This window comes from Desmodus rotundus, chromosome 5, assembly GCF_022682495.2.
Source record: "Desmodus rotundus isolate HL8 chromosome 5, HLdesRot8A.1, whole genome shotgun sequence".
NCBI classification, from domain to species: domain Eukaryota; kingdom Metazoa; phylum Chordata; class Mammalia; order Chiroptera; family Phyllostomidae; genus Desmodus; species Desmodus rotundus.
The window spans coordinates 14099570-14123699 of record NC_071391.1 but is presented as its reverse complement, the minus strand read 5'-3'; the positions used below and the strand labels follow the sequence as shown (position 1 = coordinate 14123699).

Below are 24130 nucleotides of genomic sequence, written 5' to 3'. Positions count from 1 at the left end.
GTGGAGTAGCCATGTTTGGCCTTGTACGTGGGCCAGGGAGAGAAAACTGGTCTACAGAGAAAGAAAATAGAGAAAAACTGAAGAGACACAGACAGGAGAGCAGGGGAACCCAGAGAAAGAGGGAAACAGGAGAGAGGGTGGCTGTCCTGCCCCCAGTGGCTTCAGGATTCCTGGTTTCAGTCCTGGTGAAACAGGATCCGCATTATACTCTCGGGTCCCACCAGGCGCTCCTGTGTCTTCCTGATGCATGCTTGCTTTTTGCTTAAGCTCACCCGGAAAAGGTTTTGGTTACCCGACACCAGAGGGACCTCGACCGACATCATAAGCGCACAGTTTCCCATTTAGACTCACGGGTCTGAGGAGTCTGGGACACAGGGCTGGCAGCAATTCGCAGCTCCTTCCACCACCCCGCACCCCTCCGCTCTGCAAAGCATACCCTCCCCCCACCTCCCACACACACAGAAGGCAAGCATTCGCTGGATGAAATTCCCTTCATGGAGGAAAGCCAACCTCTGAAGTCCTCCAGCAGGGAAGTAACATTTTCTAGCACTTTATTCTTTACAGTAAAAGATCTATTTACCAGGATGAAGGGGGAAAATGAAATAGTACTAATATTTCAGAGAAGACTATGATTCTACATCAGTGGCCAAAAGCCCGCTCTTGGGGGTGGCAGTGGTGGGGACCCCATTCCTCCAGCGTAGGCTCTTGATGGAGGGCCGGCCAAGGCAAGTCCCTGGGCAATCTGTCACCTCTGATATCTCATCCCTCCCAGGCCCCTGGATGGGCAGAGAAAGGCTCAGCCGGGAGGCCCTTTTTCTGGAGACTGAGAGGCATGTGCTGTGTGCTCTTTGTCCCTCCCACCAGCTGGCTCCTGCCCCCCAAAAGCCCGCAAACACACACACCACACTTCCTTCCCTAGAGCTTAGAGAGTAGCTGCTGTTTTCTTGGGAAAGAACCTGTGAAATTTCAGTTTTGAAATTGAACACAGTCACACGCCTTCCCCTGGTTTTGCTTTCACGAGTTTGCTCTTTATTCCTAGCAGTCTAGGTTAGGCCCTTGCTCCCCGGGGAAGAACTGAGCGCATCTTATCCCAGGGTGTCTGGGCATAGCCACCGACCCACTTCCCACGAGCCCTGGGCCCACAGTCCCATGGCCACACCTGGTCTGGAAAGGAACATCCTCTGCACTCTCACTCTGCTGCGGCAAGGACCAGAAAAGCACTCACTTGCCCATTTCTCAAGGTTCCCAGAGCCCTGTGGAGGTGAGGCCCACCCCGCCCAAACTCGCCCCCTCCCTGGATGTCTGACAAATGCTGCAAGCCCCAGTAGGACTTAACAAAAATATGCTACTCCTCACTTCCGGTCTCAGAGGAAAAGTCGGGAGTATCTGCAAACACTCCGGTCCCACAGGTCAAGCTTCCTCAACTTCTTTGACCAGCAGAGCAGTCTGAGAAGGGTCCTAGGGCCACCTTCAGAGAACCACCATCCCCTAGGGCTGCTGGGTGGCCAGGAGATGTCCCACAGAACCCTGGGTATTGCAGGGGGGCCCCTCAGGAGCAAACACTGGTGAAAACACAGCGGCAGAGGAGAGGGGCAGGTGGGTGGGATTCTGGCCTCCACACAACAGACCCAATTGAAGCCACCACCTTATGGTCCTAAACTTGCAAACTGAAGTGTGACACGTGTACAAACAAGGAGACAGTCCATGGAGTACGGCAACGCGAACACCTCTGCGTAAGCAGTGCCCAAGTCAAGAAAGAGGGCCTTCCCAGCGCCCCCACGAACTCCCTAAGCTGCCCCCTCGCTATCCTCTCCTTCGCCAACACTCACACCATCCTAACATCTGAGGTCCAACTCCATAGGTTAGTTGTTGTTTTATATTATGAACTTAAGGTCTTTTTAATATGAACACCAATAAATGTGTCTATTTAAAACATTGTACATGCTAATCCAATGCACATATTCAGGTAAAAAAAAAAAGGACCCATAATATCAATTAAAAAATATCATATATTCAAATTTGATATGAACAATGCTTTTTAACTATGGTATTTCTTAGAGGAATGCCTCTTTTAAAGAAGTCCTATTTTGTTGCTAAAGCTTATTTTACTGTTTACTTGCAATGCTTTATAATTTTTTTAATTAGAGCTTTATTGAGACATAATTCATTTATCATACAATTTACTCATTGCAAGTTTACAACTCAACGTTTCTTAGTGTATTTATGGTTGTGCAACTAGCGTCACAGTGAGTTCAAGGTTCACGTGCCTGATCCTCCAAAGGCCAAAATTCAACACATCAGAGTTTGGAGTAGGGAAAGGTTTATTGATCGAGAAGGTGCCAACTGGAAAAGATGGGAGATGCCTTAAACCTTCTGCAAATCCATCTTAAGAGAACCCAGAATTCAGGCGTCTTTTACATCAGGGGAAGAAAGGAGGGGCAGGGAAGAGGTGAGTGGTGACTGTAGACACCTAGGCTCCTACAGAGATCCAAGGAAAGGCAGCAAATCTCTAAGTCTCTTTGTTCCTGCTTGGTCCCTCGGCCCCTGCAGGTCTGAGTCTGGTGTTGAGGCTCCTGTGAGTCTTTGAAAAAGCCATTATTTTGTACAAGTTTCCCCACCTCTTTAGGAAAGGCACTTTTGCACAAGGGGCTCTGCTTGCAGAAACGCAAGCCTCTCGCAGGCCCTGGGAGAAATGCAGGCTAGAATTTAGATGGAGTCTGAGCGAGAGAGCATTTCACTCTGTTGTACAGCAAAAAGCCCATGCCCATTAGCTGTCTTACTCCCGCTATTCGCCACCCCCCTCTATCAGCCCAACTGCCAGCCCTCCCAGCTGTAGAAAACCAATTTCTACTGATTTGCCTGTTCTGGACATTTCATATATATGGAATTCTGCAATATGGGCACTTTGTCAATTAGCATAATGTTTTCAATATTCATCACTGTGGAAACATACAAAAAAGTCCAGCCATTATTAATATAACAAGAATGGTTTGCATGATGATGTTAGGGTGGTCGGTGATGCGGGCTGTGAAAGAATCACAAAGAGAAGAAAGTGCAGAGAGTAAAGGTTTTATTTTACTTTCCCAAGGGAGGGAAGGGCTCGGTGCAGAGAAATGCGCCAGCACCAGCCCTGAGCGGTCCGGGCTGTGAGTTTTTATCAGTGATGGGGCGGATGTACAGTGGGATGTTTCAGTGGGGCTCCAGCTTGTTTCAATGTCATCTTTGGGTGCAGGGTCCCGTGGTCTGGTCACCGTGGCCTGGGGTGTCCTGTTTTGTAGGTTCCCAGAGCCTCTGCGCCTTCAGGGCACTTCAAGTAACTTTCTGGTCCTGAGGATAAAGGCTCATAAAATAAGTAGGGTAAGTCATGCTTGGGGGTCCAGCAAGCTCTGGGAAAGGGGGCCTGAGAAAGGGGCTTTTGTCCTATTATGCAACATCGATGTAACCTGGCAGCCAAGGTGAGTGGACTGGAATGCACATGTGTGAACAATGATGCCTTCACTGTTCTAGTCAGTGGGGGCAGTAGACGCTGTTGAGTGAGCATGCGTACTGTGTGGCTGTCACATTCAAATGACTGAGCGAGTAGAGCAATGAATCTGCATCAGATTTTGTGTTAAGCTTGAACATGCCGTGGTTAAACAATCTGGATGTTTCAGATGGCCCCAGCTATGGGCAACTGATGACTGGAAGCTTCCTTGCAACAAGGTACCTGCTCATGCATCACATCTAGTGCAGAGTTTTGGGGCAAAACATCAAATCACCCAGGTGACTCAAATCTGGGCGCTAAAGACCAGATTTGGTGCCCTGCAGCTTCTGGCTTTTCCCAAATCACCTTTGAAAGGGAAGAGATTTCAGACAGTCAATGAGATTCAGGAAAATAGGACAGGGCAGCTGATGACGATTGGGAGAACTGTGTGAGGTCCCAAGGTGCCTACTTTGAAGGGGACTGAGGCATCATTATCCTATATACAATGTTTCTTGTATCTTGTATCTTCTTCAATAAATGTCTCTATTTTTCATATTACATGGTTGGATACCTTCTGGACAGAACTTTTCATTAGTACTTTCTTCTTTATTATTGCCAAATGATATCCCACTATATGAATATACCCCATTTTACTTACTCATTCATCAGCTGATGGACATTTGAGTTACTTCTACTTTGGCTATTATCACCATACCTGAGTTTTGCCTGGCTGTGGACTTTCTGTAATAGACATATATATAAAAGTGGGGTTTTTTATGTGTATGCCTGGCTTCTTTTGTTCAATATTAAATTTGTGAGATTCACCCATGTTGTAGAATGTAGCTATAGTTTGTTCATTTTTATTATTCTATAGTTTCCTTTGTTTGAATACACCACAATTTATTTATCCATTCTATTGCTTATGGACATTTAGGGTTATTGTTAATAATACTTTATGAATATTTCTGTACATGTCTTTTGGTATATATGTGCACAGATTTCGTTATGTATGTGATAAGGATAAAATTACTCCATCATAGGATGTATCATTCACGATCCATACGGTATTTGTTTTTTCAAATTTAGTATATAACCCCAGAGAGTTTTCTCAAGTAGCTGTATCAATTTATACGCCCAACAGCTGTGTATGAGTCAGTTACGCACATCTTCCCCAACACGTGGCTTTGTCAATTGTTAAACTTTATCCATTCTGCTGAGTGTACAGTGATATCTCATTGTGGTTTTTATTTGTGTTTCCCGGAGGTGAACACCTTCTAGCGTGTTCATTGGCCATTGGCATATCCTTTGTGGGGGAGAGGATAGAAAGTGTTTATTCAAGGCTGACCTTGAACAAATTTCATGTTGGGTTGCCTCTCTTCCTTTTCTTTTTTGCTTTAAATATTCTGGATTTGAACTCTTCAGGAATTATGTGCTACAACTATCTTCTTCCATTCTGTGGCTTTACTGTAGTTCAATTTATCATTCTTTTCCTTCGTGGTTAGCCCTTTCCATGTTTTATTTAAGAATTTTTTTGTCTGCCTCGAGGTCACAAGGATATTTTCCTATATAATATTCTCAAAGCTTTTCTGCTTTACCTTTCACGTATAATCTACCTGGAATTGATTGGTATGTTCTGAGATATTTTATTGAGCCATTTCAATTATGGGAAAAAACACCTGTTCCCAACTTCTTTACACAGGCATTTTTGTCATGAATAAAATACCAGATATGTGAGGATCTGTTTCTGGATTCTCGATTCTGAGACTTTGCTTTATTTATCTTCCTCCAATCCCATGCTGCACCTGTATCATCATCATCATCATCCCCATTTTACAAATGAGGAGACTGAGGCACAGAGAGGCTATGTAACTTGCCCAAGTTAGTAATTTACTAGTTAACGGCAGAGCTGGAAATGGAACCCAAGGAGTCTGGCTTTTAGGTCCATGTTCTCAATTTTCTCGCCAGAAGTCTCAGGAACAGCAGTGCTGCTGCCGCCCACTGCTGAGTGTGCGGCTTACTACAGGGAGAAGGGTGGGGTCCCTGGTGCTACTGACGCAGACCGGAAACTCAGCCGCCGCTTCTTTCCCAGTCCCACCACTAGGGGGCGCGGGTAACTTAGCCTCGCTAGGGACGTCCCTCCCACCCGCCCTTGGTTACCTTTCAACCAATCATCAAATATTTACAGAAAAACGCAGTTCAAAGGGAATGTAAAAGGTTGTCCAATCCAGTCTTTTTGGAGGACTGCAACAGAAAGACGGACAGAACTGGTCTCTGTCTTCTTGAATATCTTCAGCAAGGAAAGAAACCTCCCACTACCTGGCTAATTTGACTAATTCCTACACCATTTTACACCAGGTCCCTCTTTAAATTTTTTACTCTTCCCAGGATAAACTAGATTCTTTGTTCTACCCTTACTGGAAACAAGGAGCAACTGTTTGGCATCCCCATAGCAACCGCTCTTCAGAGATGCTTGTAAACACGAGGTATATAGCTACGAAGTCAAACCTCAGTTCTCATTTTTCCCAAAGATGTAATAGTTCATGATTACATTTCACCTCCTTAGCAATTTACACGTTTCTTTGATCTCTCTCCAATTTCTCCGTGTCTCTTTTAAAGTGTAAAGTGCAAAAGTTGAGGTTGCACTCCATTATTGTATCCAGTGCCAGATTTACTTCCTGCTTCTTGAATGTTACCCTGTTAATATGCCCAAGCAGTAGTCAATCATTCAATAAAATAATCCATCTTTATTAAATTGACAAAGAATTATGTAGTCATTAAAATAACAAACACACAGACAATGACAATATAGAACATGCTCAATATTTTGTTTAAAAATGCATGCAAGACTGCATCTCTCCTTTGATTAAAGCTATAAAAAGGTATTTGCAGACACAGTCTAGGAGGTAAAATAAAGATACAAAAATTGATTTGTTTGGTTTGGGGGATTGATGGTGATTATTTCTCTTAATTTTTCATTCTTGGTATAATTTTGAGGGCTTCTTAAAAATGAGTAAAATCTTTCATTCACTCAGCAAGTTACAGAGCACTCGTTATGTGTAAGTACAAGGGTGAGGTAATGCAGGGAAGACAAAAGCAGACACAGATTCTGCTGTTCAGAATAACAATAGCTGATGCCTATCAAATGCTTACTATATCCTAAGCCTCTATTATCCCTATCATATAGATGAAGAAAGAGGGGAACGGAGAAATTAACTAGCTTACCAAAGTCACACAGAGTCAAAGTAGAACCAGAATTTGAACACAGCCATGCCAAATGTGCAAGACGTTGGGCTTAACCACCATACAACACTGCCTCTCATAATAGCCTAATAAAATAGGGATACATTATATTCAGCAAATATCTGTTGAGTACCTAAGACATATCAGGTACCAAACTAGGTGCTGGGGAACACACCGATGTGCAAAATAAGCACAGTCCCTGCCCTCATAGAGCTCAGTCCGTAGAGAAAGCACCATGGGATGTCAGAAGAGAAAAAGATGAGTAGCCCCCTTTGAGGCTGTGGGGGGTAACCATCTCCTTAAACTCTCTGTTTCATTTTTACAGGGCCATCAATCTTGTGGAGAGAAAAGGGATAGGGGAAGGGGAACAGAAAGGCTCAAAAGAAAAGTGACAGGAGACAGCATCTATTTGTTCAGCAAGCATTTGGAGAGGGCATCCAAAAATAAGAACAGAGTCAGGACTAGGAGAGACCCTAAGGGTTCCTGCCAGCCTGGGACTCCAGTCTCTGTTCAACTCTTACTCCACTGAATGCCAAGCACTGAGCTAGACTCTGGAAATAAAACTAAATAAGCAGCGGCTCCTGCCCTCCAGGAGTTTATAGTCTAATGGGACAGACAGAAAAGTAAGAAATTCTAATACCAGGTACTAAGGCCAGTGATAAGAAGAAGCACAGAACAAGATGGAGCACTAGGCAGGCTGGGACAAAACAGCAAGAAAGGGACATTTATACTGAGCAGTGACACAGGGCAAACTGGAATTAGAAAGGGGATGGGGAGGGGAGTGTGACCCAGACTGGAACAAACAGCTTGTGCAAAGCCCTGGAGATGAAAGAGACCCGAGGGTTAAAATGATTTGCAGAGTGGTGCCAATTAATGCCACTGAATTGCTAAATTCCTTCACTGCTTACTCCCAGGTTCAGGAGGGATTCCAAGCAGGGGCACAACCTAGCACCAGACTGAAACAGACTGTTCTCTACCTGATAATCACAGAGCTCCAACATGACCAGACCGTTTTAGCCTACCACCAACACTTCATGGCAGGTGGTCAAACGCTACTCTTGCCTTTCAATCAGCAAGCCCAGCGCTGGCCTCCAGAAGGATAAGAGGGCTCCCTCCAGCTCCCCAGGTCAGGAATGGCGACAGCGTCCATCACATCTCTAAATCCCACAGGTAATTCCAGTAGTGTTTGTGCACACTGGTACCACTGGGTCTACTAAACATAGAACTAGAAGAGAATAAATTCGTCTGGTGGAATAATTACTATCTCGATCCACATCTTCCTCAATCCCAGCCTCCACTCTCAAGCCATAAGGGCACTCCTCCCCCTCCTCAGACTCTGCCACTTTCAAATGTCAAATTGCTCAGTGCAGATGAAAGTATAGCTTTCTGGATAAAAACAGATTAGGAATCACAATAATCTGGGTGGAGTCCTCTTATGATATTGAGCAAGCCACTCACCTGACAGAAGCCTCAAAGTGTACTTGTCTGTAAAATGAGAATAACAACAGCTCTTTCACTGGGGTTTGTTGAATGAATGCAACTGGGCGTGGAGAATAGTAAATGAGACATGATATACAAGGAGATTATCACGTTGTTTGGCGTGTACAATGTGCTTAATCAATAGAGGGTGTAGTGGAATGGTGTAGATGATGTAATTGCGGCAGATGATGATGACGAGGTTGATGACATGGTGCTGTAGGACTGCCAAGGTTGTCAGTTCTGCAGGTCATTGTCTGGAGTCAGAGCAACCCTCCCCGCCAACCCCCAAGCCCAGGCAGCTTCTTCCTGCGGCAGGCCTTGAACAGGACGCACGTAAGAGATCTGCTGTCCCTCGAGACTCGGTCCCTGCCCGGATCCCCGAGGAGAACTCCAGCCAGCAACACCTTACCCGCTAGCCCGCAGCTCCGGGGTTAGCCGACACATGGTGGGAACGTGAGGGGGCGGAGCCGGACTCGGTGCCGCTGGCCCAATCGCCCGGCCGGAGGGTCCAAGCCAATGGGAGAGATGCTTCAGAGCTTTAGGGGCGGGTCCAAAGAGAAGAGCCGCAGCGTCATAGGTCACTGAGGGCGGGGCGGGGCCCACAGAGCTAACAGGGGCGGAGCGGCAGTGACCCGAGCAGTCTGGGCGGTGATGGCGGCGACTGCGGTGACGGCGGCTGTAGCGGCTCCGGCATCTGGGGCCGGCACGGATGGCGCCTCCTCGGTGCATTGGTTCCGCAAGGGACTTCGGCTCCACGACAACCCGGCGCTGCTGGCGGCAGTGCGCGGGGCGCGCTGTGTGCGCTGCGTTTACATCCTCGACCCTTGGTTCGCGGCCTCCTCTTCGGTCGGGATCAACCGATGGAGGTGAGGGGCCCCCGGGGCGGGGTCGCGGGCTTGGTAGTGGGGGTGGAGGGGACGCAGCCTGGCCTCTGAGGCTCCAGGCAAAGAGCACCACCCCCCGCCACGCCAACCAGAGGGGGATGTCCTGCTCCCCAGTCCCCACGGCCGGAACACCCTGGCCTGGGGAAGGTGCAGCAGGGAGACCGAGCCGGGTCTCCAGAGAAGAATCAAGGACCAGGGAAGCAGTTAGTCATCAAACCAATGGCCTGGGTGGCCCAGGGCTCGACGAGAGTGCTTCAGCACTGAGTGTTACTCACTTTGGGCCTCTAGCATTCCTGTGGGACAAAGATCACGATCCCCATTGTACAGATGAGACTCTTAAGCCCCAGAGACACAAAGTTGACCTGCTCTAGGTGTTAGAGCCAGTAAATGGCAGAACAGAGACTCCTGGTCTAGGGCTCTAAGGGGTGTCTTGTGCTCAGGGCGGGGAGGAAAGGAGATATCCTGGTGTTAGGTAGGTAGGTCAGGTTTCTGAATCTATTCCACAGAGATGATTGCATTCTTCAAGTAAAGAGTGCGGTGCGGGGGTCCTGGAGGTCATTTCTAAGCCTCTGGTTTGTTTGAAATTGTCCTTTCGCCCATCCTGGCTTCCCTCCCCCAAAACTGTCCTGCCTCTGAAGGATTTTAGAGACTCTGTCTTAGCTTTAAATAAGGCCAGTGCTGGTCTCCCCTTTATTATAGATAAATACCTTAAGGGCATGTTCAGTTGGTGGCACAGTGTGTCCTGAGCTAGAGAGCAGTACTGAACCCATTTTGGAGAATTACCTCAGCAGCGATGAGCTTGCTATTAGAAAAGAGAAGAAGGAACCCAAGTGTCACTTCCACAACTCCTCATGAGATTGATTTTAAAGGACAGTTGAGCCACTATAGATTAGACTTTTATCAACTGATGTACTAAGATTAGGGAGCAGGAAAGCTGTGATATGACCCCTCTTTGATGACTCCCAGAAGATGGAGTTCAGAGGATCATGGGAAAGGAGTAACAGATAGGTAGTTGATTATTTTCTCTGTAACGGTCTTGAACACCAAGGAATTTTGAGACTTCTTGTCCCCATCTCTTTAACATTCCCATCAGCAGCCATTTGGCTCGTTTGCAGTGTTCTGGGCGATGTTTGCTTGTGGCCTTGTTGCACTGATGGGCAAGGTTTCCCCAGGATACGGTGGCTCCCAGCACATTCTTTCCTCTCCGGGGTGTGTGCCCTTCCAGGAGAGGGAGTGCTCCTGGCAGTGGGTCTATGAAATGCCCCCTCCTGCCCATTTATATAGAGGGAATGACTAAAGACAGTCCTGTGGAGAGCCTGCCCACACAGTTTCCAGGCTGCTCTGTTGCTCTGCCTCTGCTCCAGTTTCCATAGATAGGAGCTTGGGTTTGACAAACATCTTCAAATGACCACCGCTACCGTGGACATTAAACCAAGCCTTAGACTTTGCCTCTCCACTTATGGCCGTGTGCCAATCAGAGCAGAGTCCGTGGAATCCGGCACCTGCTTGTTACACGGTCACAAAGGAGTTTCTTCTTTTATGGGGTTGTGGAGGCCTTTGGCTGGGACTGCCTCCTCCTTTATGGTGGTAGAGATTAAAAATCAACAACAAAAACTGGTGTTGATTAAACTCAGATTTGCTAGGAACAAGGTGTTTATGGATTTTTGTGGGTCACCCTTTTGTGGTTGTGCTTTCCAGCAAGTGAAAAAAGAAAAGGAACGTGACAGCTCATGCCCTAGTCAAATCCTGAAGGCAGAAGCCGTGGGGTAATGCAGATTTTAACTGAGCAATTATTTACTGAGTGCCAGGCAGTGCTCCAGATGCTGCTATGAACACAGCAGTGAACAAGCAGTTACAATGTCCAGAGCTCTGGAGCCGACATTGTAACAGAGGAAGACAAGTAAACAACCATATTGTAGTAGAACTAAGTGTCATGAAATAAATAAAAATAGGGGGAAAGACTAGAGCAGTGGTTCTCAATCTTGCAGCACATGAAGGATCTTTAAAAGATGCCTGGGTTCCCTCTTCCCCCAAGTCTGATTTAATTGTTCTGGGTTATGGCCTGGGGATTAGGGTTTTTTAAAGCTCCTGTGTGCAGCAAAGCCTGAGAAGCATTGGACTTGAGAACCACAGACCTGAGCCCAGCAACTTGGAAATGTGTCACTGTGCATTGGCAGGAAGTCTAATTAGTTTTGGCATTCAGAAGAAACAGGTGAAATAATACAAACCAAGTCGAATATGATAACTGCTCCTGGGCCTGGAAACACTGCTACCACCCCCACCATGCTCTCTGTTCCAATGGTCAGATGGAGGGCAGAGCTACAGACTGTTCTGTGCACCCGGTGGGAGGTTGGGGGAGTGATGGAGCCAGCAGGACCTCTGCATAACTGCAATTGTGTGTCAACTTCCGGTGGCCGCTTCTGGATCTGGGAGTGATCTGGGAGAACTGTGCTGCAGCATAACATCCTAGCTCTGCAGTTACTTCAGCTGCTGCCTCTGAGAAGCCTCCCTAGAAGGGGTGGGCCCTGAGCCATCTGCAAGAGGCCAGGGGGGCGGGGGGGGGGGGGGCAATCTGTGATCTCTATTATCTTCCTGCACTTCCTACACTGCCTCCCGCACAGTGGTGTTCTGCAGATGAATCAGATTCAAATAACCATGAATGGCACTTTCAAAGAGTAAAAAAAGACAGAGAAAGACAACCAAAAAATATGTATGTATATTAGTATAGGAGAAGGGCTAGCGTACTCCCGGCCTTGGTGGTAGTGGGAAATTTATGAGCTAATTGTAGCTACGTGAGCCTCAGGACTTTTTGTGTCAAGCACTAGTTGGCTAAGCCCTTTGCTATTTTTCCCAGCCCCACCTTCCCCAAATATGCTACATCTGGAAGGAGGTACTGCCTGAGAGCAAATGAAAAAAAAAAAAAAATAGAGGGGGTGTGAGCAGCTTCTAGATTTAAAGATGGGTACTCAAAATAGGCCCTTGCAGTTTTTCCTTACGTCTCTCTCCCTACTGCAATTCAGGGAGGTGTTGGCAACAATTCACTTCACCCTTTATGTCTTGGGCTGGCCAGAAAGGTCGTTTGGTTTTTTCCCGTAGGATGGCTCTAGTAGCACTTAGTTGCCTTTAACTACATTCAAAACAGTTTTGTTAGATTGTATTGTGACAGCTGTCATATCAGCGCAGCATTAAAAAAGAAAAACATCAAAATTTGTTAATTTTTGTGTAGCCATTTTAATATTGAAGATGGAAGAAAATATGCAACATTTTGACATATTATGCTTTATTTCAATAAAGGTAAAATGCAACTGGAACGCAAAAATAAGATTTGTGCGATGTATAGAAAAGGTGCTGTGACTTATCCAATGTCAAAAGTGGTTTGGGAAGTTTTGTACTGGAGATCTCACTGGACGATGCTCCGCGGTCGGGTAGACCTGTTGAAGTTGATAGCGATCAAATGGAGACATTAATTGAGAACAATAAACGTTATACCATGTGGGAGATAGCTGACATACTCAAAATATCCAAATCAGTAAGGTTTTTGGTGAAAATGAAAAATGTGTCTTTTATTTTATGGAAAAACACCGTATGGACTTTTTGGCCAACCCAATAAATCAGTTTCTCCCTGGCTCTCTATTGCACCTGCATGCAGGAGCTTCTGGATCTGAGGGAGTTGGTAGAAATAAAACATTACCACACATTGTTCAGAAGTAGTAAATGAGGTAAACTGCAGATTTCCCAGAATGCCCGGCAAGAACAAGTGTGTTTCTCTCCCCAGGGCTGGGAGCTAACACTGTTGGGCTGTTAGCCACATGGGTGGTTCTTTCTGGAACTCAGTCAGCTAGAAGGGGATTGAGAACCATAGTCTACTTGTGAGGAAATTTGATTTTCCCCAAGCTGTTCACACTGGTACCAAGCATGTCGCTTTACTGCCTTGCTGCTGAGGAAATATTTCCATTTGCCCAAAAGAGATGAAAACCTTCATCTTCATCTTTCACTTGGAAATTAGGAAAGAATAAATATATTTTTATCTGGGTGATAACTTAGAGATCAGTCTCTGCCATGGGTTTGGTTATCATTTTCTAGGGGGTTTAATAAGGTCTCTTGCTTAGGAGAAATTAATTTCCATTAATATTCGATGTAGCCAGACTGGGTAAGCCTATAATGTCAGCATCATAGTTAGATAACCTTGACTTGAAGCAGAGAAACTTGATGAAGGGTGATCTGGACCCAAAGTGAATTCACTATCATCCTCCCCCCTCCTATTAACAAATGGGATATTCCTCAGCACAGAATCTGCCATCTCTAGAGAAGGCCTTCCCTAATCATCTGCTTGTCTCATTCTCAACCAAAGGACCTGCCTGCCTTATCTATAGGGCTAGCCCGGTGGAGTCGTGAATTACAGAGTCCTCTCTATATTTTTGGAAACCCCAATCTGGTTTTCTCCGAGGCTGTCTGCCTCTGGCTCCAGAGCACTTACGTAATGTAATTCGGTTGCACTTGTTGTCTGATCCAAAGGGTAAGCTTCAACGGCTCTCTCGGGACTGTGTGCTCTGAATTTTGGCCATGTGATCTCAGCTTGGAGCTGCCGAGGGTGAGCTACCAGCCCCAGACACTGCCATCCCCAGTGCCCTGGCCAGTTTTCTGTAGAGCACCCCCTCACTGAAATAGAAACTGGCCGTGTGGAGAGAAGGGCTCCTCGGAAGCACAAAGGGCCCCAGCTTCAGCACTCATCGGCCGCAGTGACGATTTGTCCAGTGGCAGCACTGCCCCGAGTGCCTTTGGTGTTATGCAAAGCTGTCACCTGGCAGGCCTCGAAGGTGGTGCTATGGCAGTGGCTTCTCCTTCTCTGGCTGCCTGAAGACGGGCTCCTAGGGGCCTGTTGCCCCCTGGGGAGGCCATCCTGAGGCCTCCCTCTCTGGAGGAGCCCCACAGCGCTTGATGAAAGGGAAAAGTTGGAAGTAACAACATTTCTGAAGGCCAGTGAGGAGGCAGAAACCAGGGTCTCAAAGAGAGCAAGTTATAGAAACAAATGAGAAGCAAAGAAAGGCGACTTATAAACAGCTAGAAGTAAAGTTCTGTTTTCTAGAACAGTGCTTCTGAAACTTTAATGTGCAAAGGATTCACCAGGGGATCTTGCTAAAATGCAAATTCTCGTTCTGGAGGTTCTGGGATGGGGCTTGAGATTGCGCATTTCAACAAGCTTCTGGGAGGGTCACAGCCCTTGATCCAGGGTCTGGCAGCAAAGGTGCTCCCCAAGCCCTGGGCAGCACAGCATCTGGGCTCAGGCAGTGAGCCCTGGTCACCAGGCAATTCGGCCTGCTGGTTAAGATGTAGATACTGCCCTGGCCGGGTGGCTCGGTTGGTTGGAGCATCGTCCTGTACACTGAAAGGTTGGGGTTCAATACCTGGTCAGGGCACATACCTAGGTTTCGGCTTCACTCCCTAGTCGGCGCACCTATGGGAGGCAACCAGTTGATGTTTCTCTCTCACATCTATGTTCCTCTTTCTCTCCTTCCCTTCCTCTCTCTCTAAAATCAATAAACTTATTTTTTAATTAAAAAATTAAAAAGTGTAGATGATGACCCACACTGCCTGGGTTTGAATTCTGGCCATTTATTTAGGTGATGTCAGTACCTCAGTTTCCTCATCTGTAATGTGGGAATAATAATAGCGTCTGTGTCAAATAGCTGTTTTAGAATTAAATGAGGCCATGTATGTAAAACAAGTAGGATAGTGCCTCATTTATTGTAAATGCTCATTTAGCGCTCGTTGTTGCTGTTATTGTTGCCATTTGGCTGCTGCGCTCAGAGTTGGGCCTTCCGACATCACTTCTCAAAGAAGCAAAGGCTCTCAGGGAGTTAGCTCTACTGAAGAGATGGTACAAGGAGTCTCTCCTTTTAGCACAGAGAACGCAAGCTCTGTAGAGGCCAGCTGGAAGCTAGGTTTCAGATGTGTGGGTCAGCCTATTTACAGCTTCAAGTGAAGTCCTGCGTGGCCTGGTGGACTGTGAAGGGAGAGGCCCCAAAGTGCACGGCAAGGACATTTCTGGGAGCTGCAGATGGGGGACCATCTATCCTGGGGTTGTGTAATTTGTCACCAGTTGTCTCCAGGCGTTCTGTCTGGCAGGGCCCAGGTTTCAGGTGGCACGAGGCTATTTACACGGTTCTTTCCTGTTCCTCTCCCGAGAGGAGTGGTGAGGTTTGGGAGGAGGCCAGCGCTAGTGCAACTGCGTCACTCACCTCTCAGCTTTCCTTTTACGAGGGCGAGGGTGTCAGCTTTTCAAAAACAGAAATTCACAGAGGCGGAGCTCTTGGTTTGCTAACGCACCACCGTTCAGCCGGTCAGTCTCCTCCCACCTAGCCCCTTGGAGAGCCCTCGCAGCTTTGGGCTGGGGCTCAGCTTGCGCTGGAATGTGGGTCTGTGGCATTCACCGCAGTGGGAGTGTCATGCTGTGGACATCAGAGGCAGCGGTGGGGGCTGGTTCTAGTCAGAACAGTCGCTGCTTCTGTATGCCTCCGGTAGTCAAGGAGTATGATGTGCTGCGAGGAGGCACAGGGTTTCACAATAAAGGTGCTCAAAATAAAGTCTGGTGATTCCCATTGCTGACGGAGGTAGGTGGGAGATGCTAAGGGGAGAGCAGGAACCTGGCCTGTCAGGGAGTAGCTCCTGAGGAAGGCCAGAATGTCGGTGGGTTACCTGTAGTGAGGTTTGTGTTTGTCAGGGAGAGGCACCCCATACACACGAGGGCCTGCGGAATCTCAGCCCCTAGAGCAGTGGTTAGCGTAAGAGGCCTTAGAAATGGGGAAAAGAGAAGAAAGCAGTCTGACCCAGAGGTTCCTATCCCGGCTTCATCATTTAATTAATAAATTTGACCTTAGGCAAATTAATTATCCTGTCTGTGCCTCATTTTCCCTATCTATAAAATGAGGATAATTTTTCCCTTCAGAATGTGTTGAGTCCTGGCTGGTGTGGCTCAGTGGCTTGAGTGCTGGCCTGTGAACCAAAAGGTCACTGGCTCAATTCCCGGTCAGAGCACATGCCTGGGTTGCAGCCAGGTCCCCAGTTGGGGGTGTGCAAGACGAAGCTGATCGATGTTTATCTCTTTCTCCCTCCCTTCCCCCCTCTCTAAAAAAAATTAATACATAAAATCTTTTAAAAATGTGTTGAGAGCCCTGACCTGTGTGGCTCATCCTGCAAAGCGATGGGTTGCCAGTTTGAATCCCGGTCAGGGTTCATGCCTAGGTTTCGGGTTCCATCCCTGGTCCTGGCCCATCAGGGAGGCAACTGATCAGTGCTTCTCTCCCTCTTTCTCTCTCCCTCCCCTTCTCTAAAAAAAAAAATAAATGAAATCTTTTTTAAAAATGTGTTGAGAGAATTAAAAAGAAAGCACATTTAAAGTGTAAAGCAGATACATTTGAACTATACAAATAATTATCTGTTTAAAATGTTAATTTTATTTCATTTAAAAATAAAACACATTCCATAAAGTATATTGATGGAATTTCTCAGAATGTGATTGTGCCTAGCTAAACAGCTAGTAAATTTTTGTGGTCATAATATAAATTTTTTAAAGATTTTACCTATTTTACTTTTTAGAGAAATAGGAAGGGAGGGAGAAAAAGAAGGAGAGAAATATAAATGTGCAAGAGATACAGGGATCGGTTGCCTCTCACACACCCACAACCGGGGACCCGGCCTGAAACCAAGGCATGTGCCCTGACTGGGAATTGACCTGGTGCCCTTCCGGTTCACAGGCCAGTGCTCAATCCACCGAGCCACGCCAGCTAGGGCTAAAATAAAAATTTTAAAGCACCGAAGGCATTTGACAAGTGTTAATTTCCTTTCCCTTTCCCATGGTTATCAAGCTGTCAGGCTAGGTCACTTGAGTACCTGGAGTCCCCCTTACCCCAACCCGACCCCAACCCCCGACGGTATGGGAGGATATTCCTATAGAGAAGTACCTTCTAAGGCCTTCTCCTTCTTGGCGTGAGAACCTGGTGGCCAGAGCCCTGGAGAGACCTGGAGAATGAGCCACCTGCCCCACAAAGCCCTGGGGAGTGGGGACCCGTCCCAGGCTGTGGGGCTGTGGCAGTAGACACACAGGCAGCCGAAGCAGGACTGCAGAAAGGCAGGGCGCGTCGCACCAGGGTAGGAGGGTTTTCCAGGGCTACTGCAGTCTCTGCTGATAGGACCTCAGGCTTCCGTACCACGCTGTCGCACTTGTTTTTCAGATGGCTTTCTCCTCTGTCCTCCCTTTTGATTCTGATATCGACCAGTAACGGGTGGATATTCCCACATAGGGCCGGACTCTGAGAAGGAGGAAGCGACTTGCTTCTGATCACAGACACACAGTAGTAGAGCAGCTCACATTTAACCCAGGTTTTCTTTACGCCAGGCACTGTACTAAATGTCTGTCATGCCTTATTTTTGTTTCTTAGCAATTCTGTAGTTGATGTTAGATAGGTACCAACATCAGTTCCACATTACAGATTAGGAAAAAAGCTGGAAAGGTTAAGTTACTGCCTAAGGTCATGTGGCTAGTAAGGGGCAAAACCCAGGTTTCAACCGGTCCCCTATCATATCACAGCTGCCTAGACCCTGGGCCTCCCCAGTCTGCTACTACCGTTGCTACGTGTTTGACATAAACGGCGGCCAGCTTCTCCCTGCTTCCTGAGGGAAGAGAGCGACTCCTCACCATGTTGCCACTAACATAGCCTCTGTGGGCTCTGCAGGTTCCTACTTCAGTCTCTGGAAGATTTGGACACGAGTTTAAGGAAACTGAACTCCCGCCTGTTTGTAGTCCGCGGACAGCCAGCTGACGTGTTCCCAAGGCTATTCAAGGTAAGCGTGCAGAGTCTGAGAGAGGACCCCGAGATTCTGCTCCCCAGGCTTTCCCCACAGACTGAGAGAGATGACATTCTGACCAGGGAAATGGAAACAGCCAGGGCTGGGCTGCCCACCGCTGCCGGGGCGGTCGGGAGCACACGCCGCCCAGTCAGCTGGCCGGCAGACTGGCGCTGTGCAAAGGAGAAACCCTGTGAAACCAGAACGTCTGTTGGGGAGTTCCCGGCTCAGCCCAGACATGGGATGTGGCAAATTATTCCACCCCGGATACTTCCTTAGATGTTTCCTTGGCTCAGCCAGTAAGATTTATTAGGGCTCTTTCCACTCCAAGAGTTCCGAGGGCGAGGTTTCCTGCTCAGTAAATGATGTTTCCTGTCTTTCTTTGCTCTGCTAATTGGGAGAAAAAAAAAGTCAGCCTTTGGTGCAGGAGAATCATATTGAAGGAGAAGGTCAAGGAAGGCTTCTTGGAGAAGGTGTCATCCAATAGCGGTCTGATTGTTATTGACAGGGTGATGAGTATTTAACAATGTAATGTACGTGAACAGCTAAGCCTGGTACTTGGCGCATAGTAAGGGCTCCATGTGTTTAGTGCTGTTATCTTTGGGCAGGGGGTGATCAGCCCTGCTCAGGACCCACAGCCCGGGCAGGGCTGAGTCAGGACCAGACCGGCCTGTACATGGCCAGGATATCTGCCCCAGGGGTTCAGAGTTTTAAGGGACAGTGGCCAGAGACTTTGGTTGGAATACGGTTTTCTTTTTGCTAGTTACATGCCCTAGAGTTTTTGGGGGTTATCTGTACAACCTTTCAAAGGGCTGCTTTCTTTCAACATTGCTAGGAAATCTAGAAGTTTCTATTAGAAGAATCTTAATACTTAGAAAAGAATCCCCCCCCCTTTTTGTAACACGTGTCCCCTCCGCTTTGATTGCTCTGACCTCTGGACTCAGGATTGTACCTTCTTCCCCGACTCTGAGAGCTGGAGCCTATTAGCTCTGTTTGCTGTTGGCCTCAGGACTGTTGCTGTGGAAACCATTAGGACACTTCACATAGTACAAGTCTGCCAAGGAAACTAGGCCAGAAGTTTGCAGGGCTGTGAGGAGCTCTGGGAAAGGCTTGCTGGGCAGGGGGGAGGTGGCAGTCCTATCCGCCACTGTCTCTACCAGTGAGTCAGTGCCCCTTTCTGGGATGGGGGCTCCCCTGGGAACATTGTATTTATAGCCTCCTGATGCATCTTGCTACATCAAGGACACAGCAAGTGCACAGGGCTACCCACGTCTCTCCCCACTCCACAGAGAGACCACCAGCCTCAGGCTCCGCTGGTGCCCTGCTGTTGCCCTCACTTAAAGGCCTGCCCCCCCAACCTTGTGACCCTCAGGCTGTCTACTTTCCAGTGCAAATCCTTGTCCCTGCTTTGTTCTGACAGGTCTCCAGACTCACTCTGTCCCCTCCCAGGAAGGAGCTGAGTTCCCAGCTTCCCCCTCCTCCCTAAGCAGTGCTCAGCATAACAGGTTCTCTCTCCACAGGAATGGGGGGTGACCCGCCTGACCTTTGAATATGACTCTGAACCCTTTGGGAAAGAGCGGGACGCTGCCATCATGAAGATGGCCAAGGAGGCTGGTGTGGAGGTGGTGACCGAGAACTCACACACTCTCTATGACCTGGACAAGTAAGGGTTGGGGCCCAGGGGTCAGGTTACCAATTGTGGGAGTTGGTGCTTTGGGTCAAAGAATAGAACTTGGAGGTTTAGCAGTAGGACTACCGGGCACATGAGGTATGGAATTTTCTAGAAGCTGGAGGAGAATGGACCTGAGTTGGGCTTGTAAAACAAGTCACAGAGAGCTTTACCTGATTTGGGTGCAAAGAGGCTCCTTAGGCCCAATGGATGGAAGCAGTGAGCATCCCCACTGAAGGTCTTCATAGACCTGCTCCTAATGTGCTCCAGTCCCGTCCACACCTCACACTCCCATTCCCATCCTGCTCCCGAAAGGCTGCCCTCTGACCTCAGTGAACCTTAAATGTGGCCCCTCCCAAAGGATCTCTGTTCTCATAGGCCCCGTGTCTGTACCTAATATGCGTTCCCTGGGCTCCCCTGGCTACTGGGTTTCCAGGTCATTCATTTAGATGTCGCTCAGGAGGCTCTAGAGGTCCCTGCAGGGAGCTGATAACTCCAGGGTAGCCTCCTTCTCTGGGGACAAGCCTCTGTGCTCTCAGAGATTCTGGGAGGAAACCCTTTCCTCCCCTCCCCTGGCAGAGCCTTTATTCTTCTGCCGCTGCCGTCGCTGCCAAGCAGGCAGCCACCACTTCTCCCCACCCTACTCTCCCCAACCCAGCAGCAGCTGCCAGCAGGCCAGGTCACACAGCTCTGCATGTGAGCTGAGCTCTCAGGAGGCCTTGCGGGTGTGGAACTCCTCCTCCTGCCACGTGCCAGTGTTGGAGGAGGAGCAGGGAGGCCCTGCAAGGGTGGCAGCCAGCCTCTCAACTCCCCTAGTGGAGGGCAGAGAGGCGAACCCAGAAACAAACTCACCCAGCCAGCCAGTCTGCGTAAGCCGCTTCTGGGCCAACAACAGCCCTGGGACTCTGGCTCCAGCCCACCCCAATCCATCCTTACACAAACAGCCTCAATTCTCCACACTCTCCTGTATCTTTCCTTACCTGAGTGCAGCTGTGTTTCCCTTGTTCATGAGGAAATACTTTGTAAACTGCAAAATACCCTTTCAATATTAGTCGTTACTATCAATAACTCCAGCCCCAGTCTGATTTAGGGAGGAGAGGCTGTTCTTCACCTCTTTGTTCTAGGAAATAGGGGCCAAGAAGGGGATGATTGTCCCACAAAGGAAGCGTTTGCAGCCCTCATGAGAACGCTTCCTGGAGGCTTACGCTAGGGGAGAGAGGAAGGTCCTTGGGGACTCCCCTGGCTTGGGCAGCCACGCTGAGTACTGAGAAGGCTAGTGGGGGAGTTTCCGTGATTAGAGAGATCTGGTCAGTCTCTGTCTTTAGGCGGCACCACGTCGACACCAGGGAACCTGGAATTGAGTCCCAGATTTGGCCCTGCCTTGCTCCATTACCTGAGGCACCTGCTCCAGCTCTCTGGGCTTCATTTTCCCTCTCGGTAAAATGGAGGTGTAGCTTCTCTTGCCTCTCCTTTCACTTAGGGGTGGGACCTGTAAGCAGATAAGGAAAGGTACCCTCCAAGCCTTCGAAGTCTGGGCTCTTTTCGGGGTGGGCAGGGACCTGAAATGAAGGGCCTTGTACGTGACCTTAGGCGTGCTTTGGGATTCCCAGGATCATTGAGCTAAACGGACAGAAGCCACCCCTTACCTACAAGCGCTTTCAGGCCATCATCAGCCGCATGGAGCTGCCCAGGAAGCCTGTGGGCTCCGTGACCAGCCAGCAGATGGAGCGCTGCCCGGCCGAGATCCAGGAGAACCATGACGAGACCTACGGCGTGCCCTCCCTGGAGGAGCTGGGTGCGTACATCCGGCCTGCACCTGTTCGGCCGGCACCTCCTCTTCTATAAAATACCTTACTGGGTTTTCCCTTCTTTGTCAGAGTAACGCATGGTGTGATAGACAGTTTGGGAAGTACCCAGAAATGAAAATGGAAATAGCAATCACCGTTACCCACCACTCAGAGAGAGCCACTGTTAATTTTGGAATGTGCCCTTCTCGTCTTTTTTCTGTTTGCACGTGTGTGTAACCTTATGTTTGTAGTTCATGCCTGTTTTTCTGCTTCTGTCTCTCAAATGATGTAGGCCTGGTGCGGGGACCAGTGGGCTTTTCAATACCAAGGTGACTAATAATGCCTCTGTTGAAGCAGGGGAAGTCTCTCAGGTTATGGCCTACACTCCTTCTCCCTTTCCTCTTCCTCCCCTCGCCCCCATTTTTTGATCTGAACAAAATTAGCTTTCTCACCTGAAAACCATGGTTGTTGCCAGCTAACCTGAAAGGGTGACCCGTCCAGGATTGCTCTCCTCTGCCTGGAAGGAGTGGCTGGGAGGGCAAGGCAAGGGAAAGGAGAGGAAAGAGTCACAGTGGGAAGAGACCTAGAAAACACGGGGACGTTACAGACTGTCTCGGCCCCAGTGGCACCAAGAACACTGCGGCTCAGTGCTTGCAAAGCTCAAGGAGCAGACCAGTGTGCCAAGACTTGCTGAGCCAGCACGGGAACGGCCTGACCTGCAGCCCTGTGACCTGCTCCTCCTCTTGCAGGGTTCCCCACGGAAGGGCTGGGCCCAGCTGTTTGGCAAGGAGGAGAGACGGAAGCTCTGGCCCGCCTGGATAAGCACTTGGAACGGAAGGTACGGCCCTCATTTCTGAGACATAGAACTTCAGATGTTGGCATCCATGCAGTTTTGGGGGCAGGTATTGGGTCAGGTTCATGTCCCTTAGTGCCTCTTAGCTCAAAGTGGTTGAAAAATACAAACCTTCACCCTGACCGGCATGACTCAGTGGGTTGGGCACCGCCCTGCCGAGCGAAAGGTTGCCGGCCGGGTCCCTGGCTTAGGGCATGTGAGAGGCAGCCAATCGATGCTTCTCTCGCACATCGATGTTTCTCTCTGTCTCTTCCTCCCTCCCTCCCCCTCTGTCTGAAAATACATAAATAAAATCTTTTTAAAAGAAGAAGAAAACTCTTCTTGATGGCCATAGCGACAGCAGCAATAACAGCAGCTACCATTCAGTGAGTGCTTACCCTCTCTGGTCACTGGGCTAAGCATTTCTGGGTCAAGTACCTGCTGCATTATTTTCTTTAATCCTTTCAGCAGCCCTACAAGGTAGGTATTCAGCTCTCCATTTTGTAGATTAGGAAACTAAGGCTTAGAGAGGTTGTGAAACTTGCCTAAGGTCACATAGTTAGTAAGCAGTAGAGTAAGATCTCATTCTGTGTGAGTCTGACACTTGCGTTCGATTGCTCTCGTTCATCCGTGAGCACGTTCCCCTTACAAAGAGGGTATCTGACCAGTAAAGTCCACGAGATTAATTATTTTGTGTTTATGTGTCTTCCCACCTTTTGCTGGGTCCCCTCCAAGGCATGGGTTTCCATTTGCTTGGACTCAGAGAACAAACGGCCCCCCTCCTAGTGAAGTGGGAATTGGCCCCACCACCCTGGGGCTAGAGGAGCAGAAAAGAAAGGTTCTCATGTCTGAGGGCAGTCGGCTTCTAGTTTCCTGCCCCCTGCCACTAGTGTGTGGATTTGGCCCCTAAAGTCACAACTTGTTCTGCTCCTGCTCAGAGGCTAGGTGGGAACAAGGGAACCACGGAACAAGGACCCACAACAGGCCTACTCGGGAAGAATGCTTCTCAGTCCTGCAGGTGCTGGGGCCCAGCCTCCCTGAGGCTCAGCAGCCTTGATGCCCCCATTTGGCTGGGCTGCGAGGGAACCAGCTGTCTGTGTCCACGTCAGCAGCTCTCCCCAGAGATTCTTGGCATGTTTGAAGACAAAGGTGGGCCAAGGGGACAAAAGGGTAGAGATGACAAATGGGATGGCAGAAGCAGAATAAGACTTAAAGACCTAGCTTCTGGCTGGCCCTGTGGATTGGATTGTTATCACCTTAAAGGCAGTTTGTAGAGGAATGCCCCTGAGATCATCAAGTCCCGGGTCCCTTTCCACACAGGCCTGAAGGGCCTCTTCTGTCATGGGGCCTTAAGTCAGGACCCTTTGCACTCAGGAGTGCCAGGTCCTGTACACCTGGGAGAACAAGAAGTACCTGATGGACAGGAGTTTGACCTCATGGCAGGGGGGTTATTTTAACTTCTTCAGTTCTCCAAATCTGAGGTGAGCATCTACTCTTGTCAGGGTGATCTAGCTGCTAGAAAGACTGCCCAAGAAGACAGGCATGGAGCCTGTCTCCAGAAGCACAGTCTGTTGGAGATGACAGACATGAAACAAGGAATTACAGAGTGCTGAGTGGTTCAGAGGGTTATGGGAGCAAAGAACAGAAGGGTTGTATTAATCAGTTCTCGTTTGCAAGTTGGCTTTTAAAAAAGGAGTTCTTTTAACTCACACAGCCAAGGGTCCTTCAGGCATAGCTGGATCAAGCTGTCCAAATAGTGCTGCCGGGAATACATTCTCCATCTTTCAGCTCTGCTTTCCTCTGTATTGTTTCATTCTCAGACAGGCTTTCCTTGACCAATGGCAAAGGTGATCACCAACAGCTTGTTTTCAATCTGCTTAGTAGCACCAGAGGAAAGTGTGTGCCCCATTCCCAAAAGTTCCAGAAGAAGTC

General features: G+C 48.5%; 1 protein-coding gene across 1 annotated transcript in view; it reads left to right on the top strand.

Annotated features, from left to right (window-relative positions):
* Positions 1-8733: 8733 nt before the first annotated feature.
* CRY2 (cryptochrome circadian regulator 2) overlaps positions 8734-24130 on the top strand; it is a 32971-nt gene continuing 17574 nt past the window's right edge. The window contains exons 1-5 of the mRNA XM_024558863.4: positions 8734-9048; positions 17799-17907; positions 19431-19573; positions 21190-21374; positions 22116-22204. Coding sequence (XP_024414631.2) covers positions 8834-9048; positions 17799-17907; positions 19431-19573; positions 21190-21374; positions 22116-22204 — 741 coding nt within the window. The 5' untranslated portion in view covers positions 8734-8833. The remainder of the gene's footprint in view (positions 9049-17798; positions 17908-19430; positions 19574-21189; positions 21375-22115; positions 22205-24130) is intronic.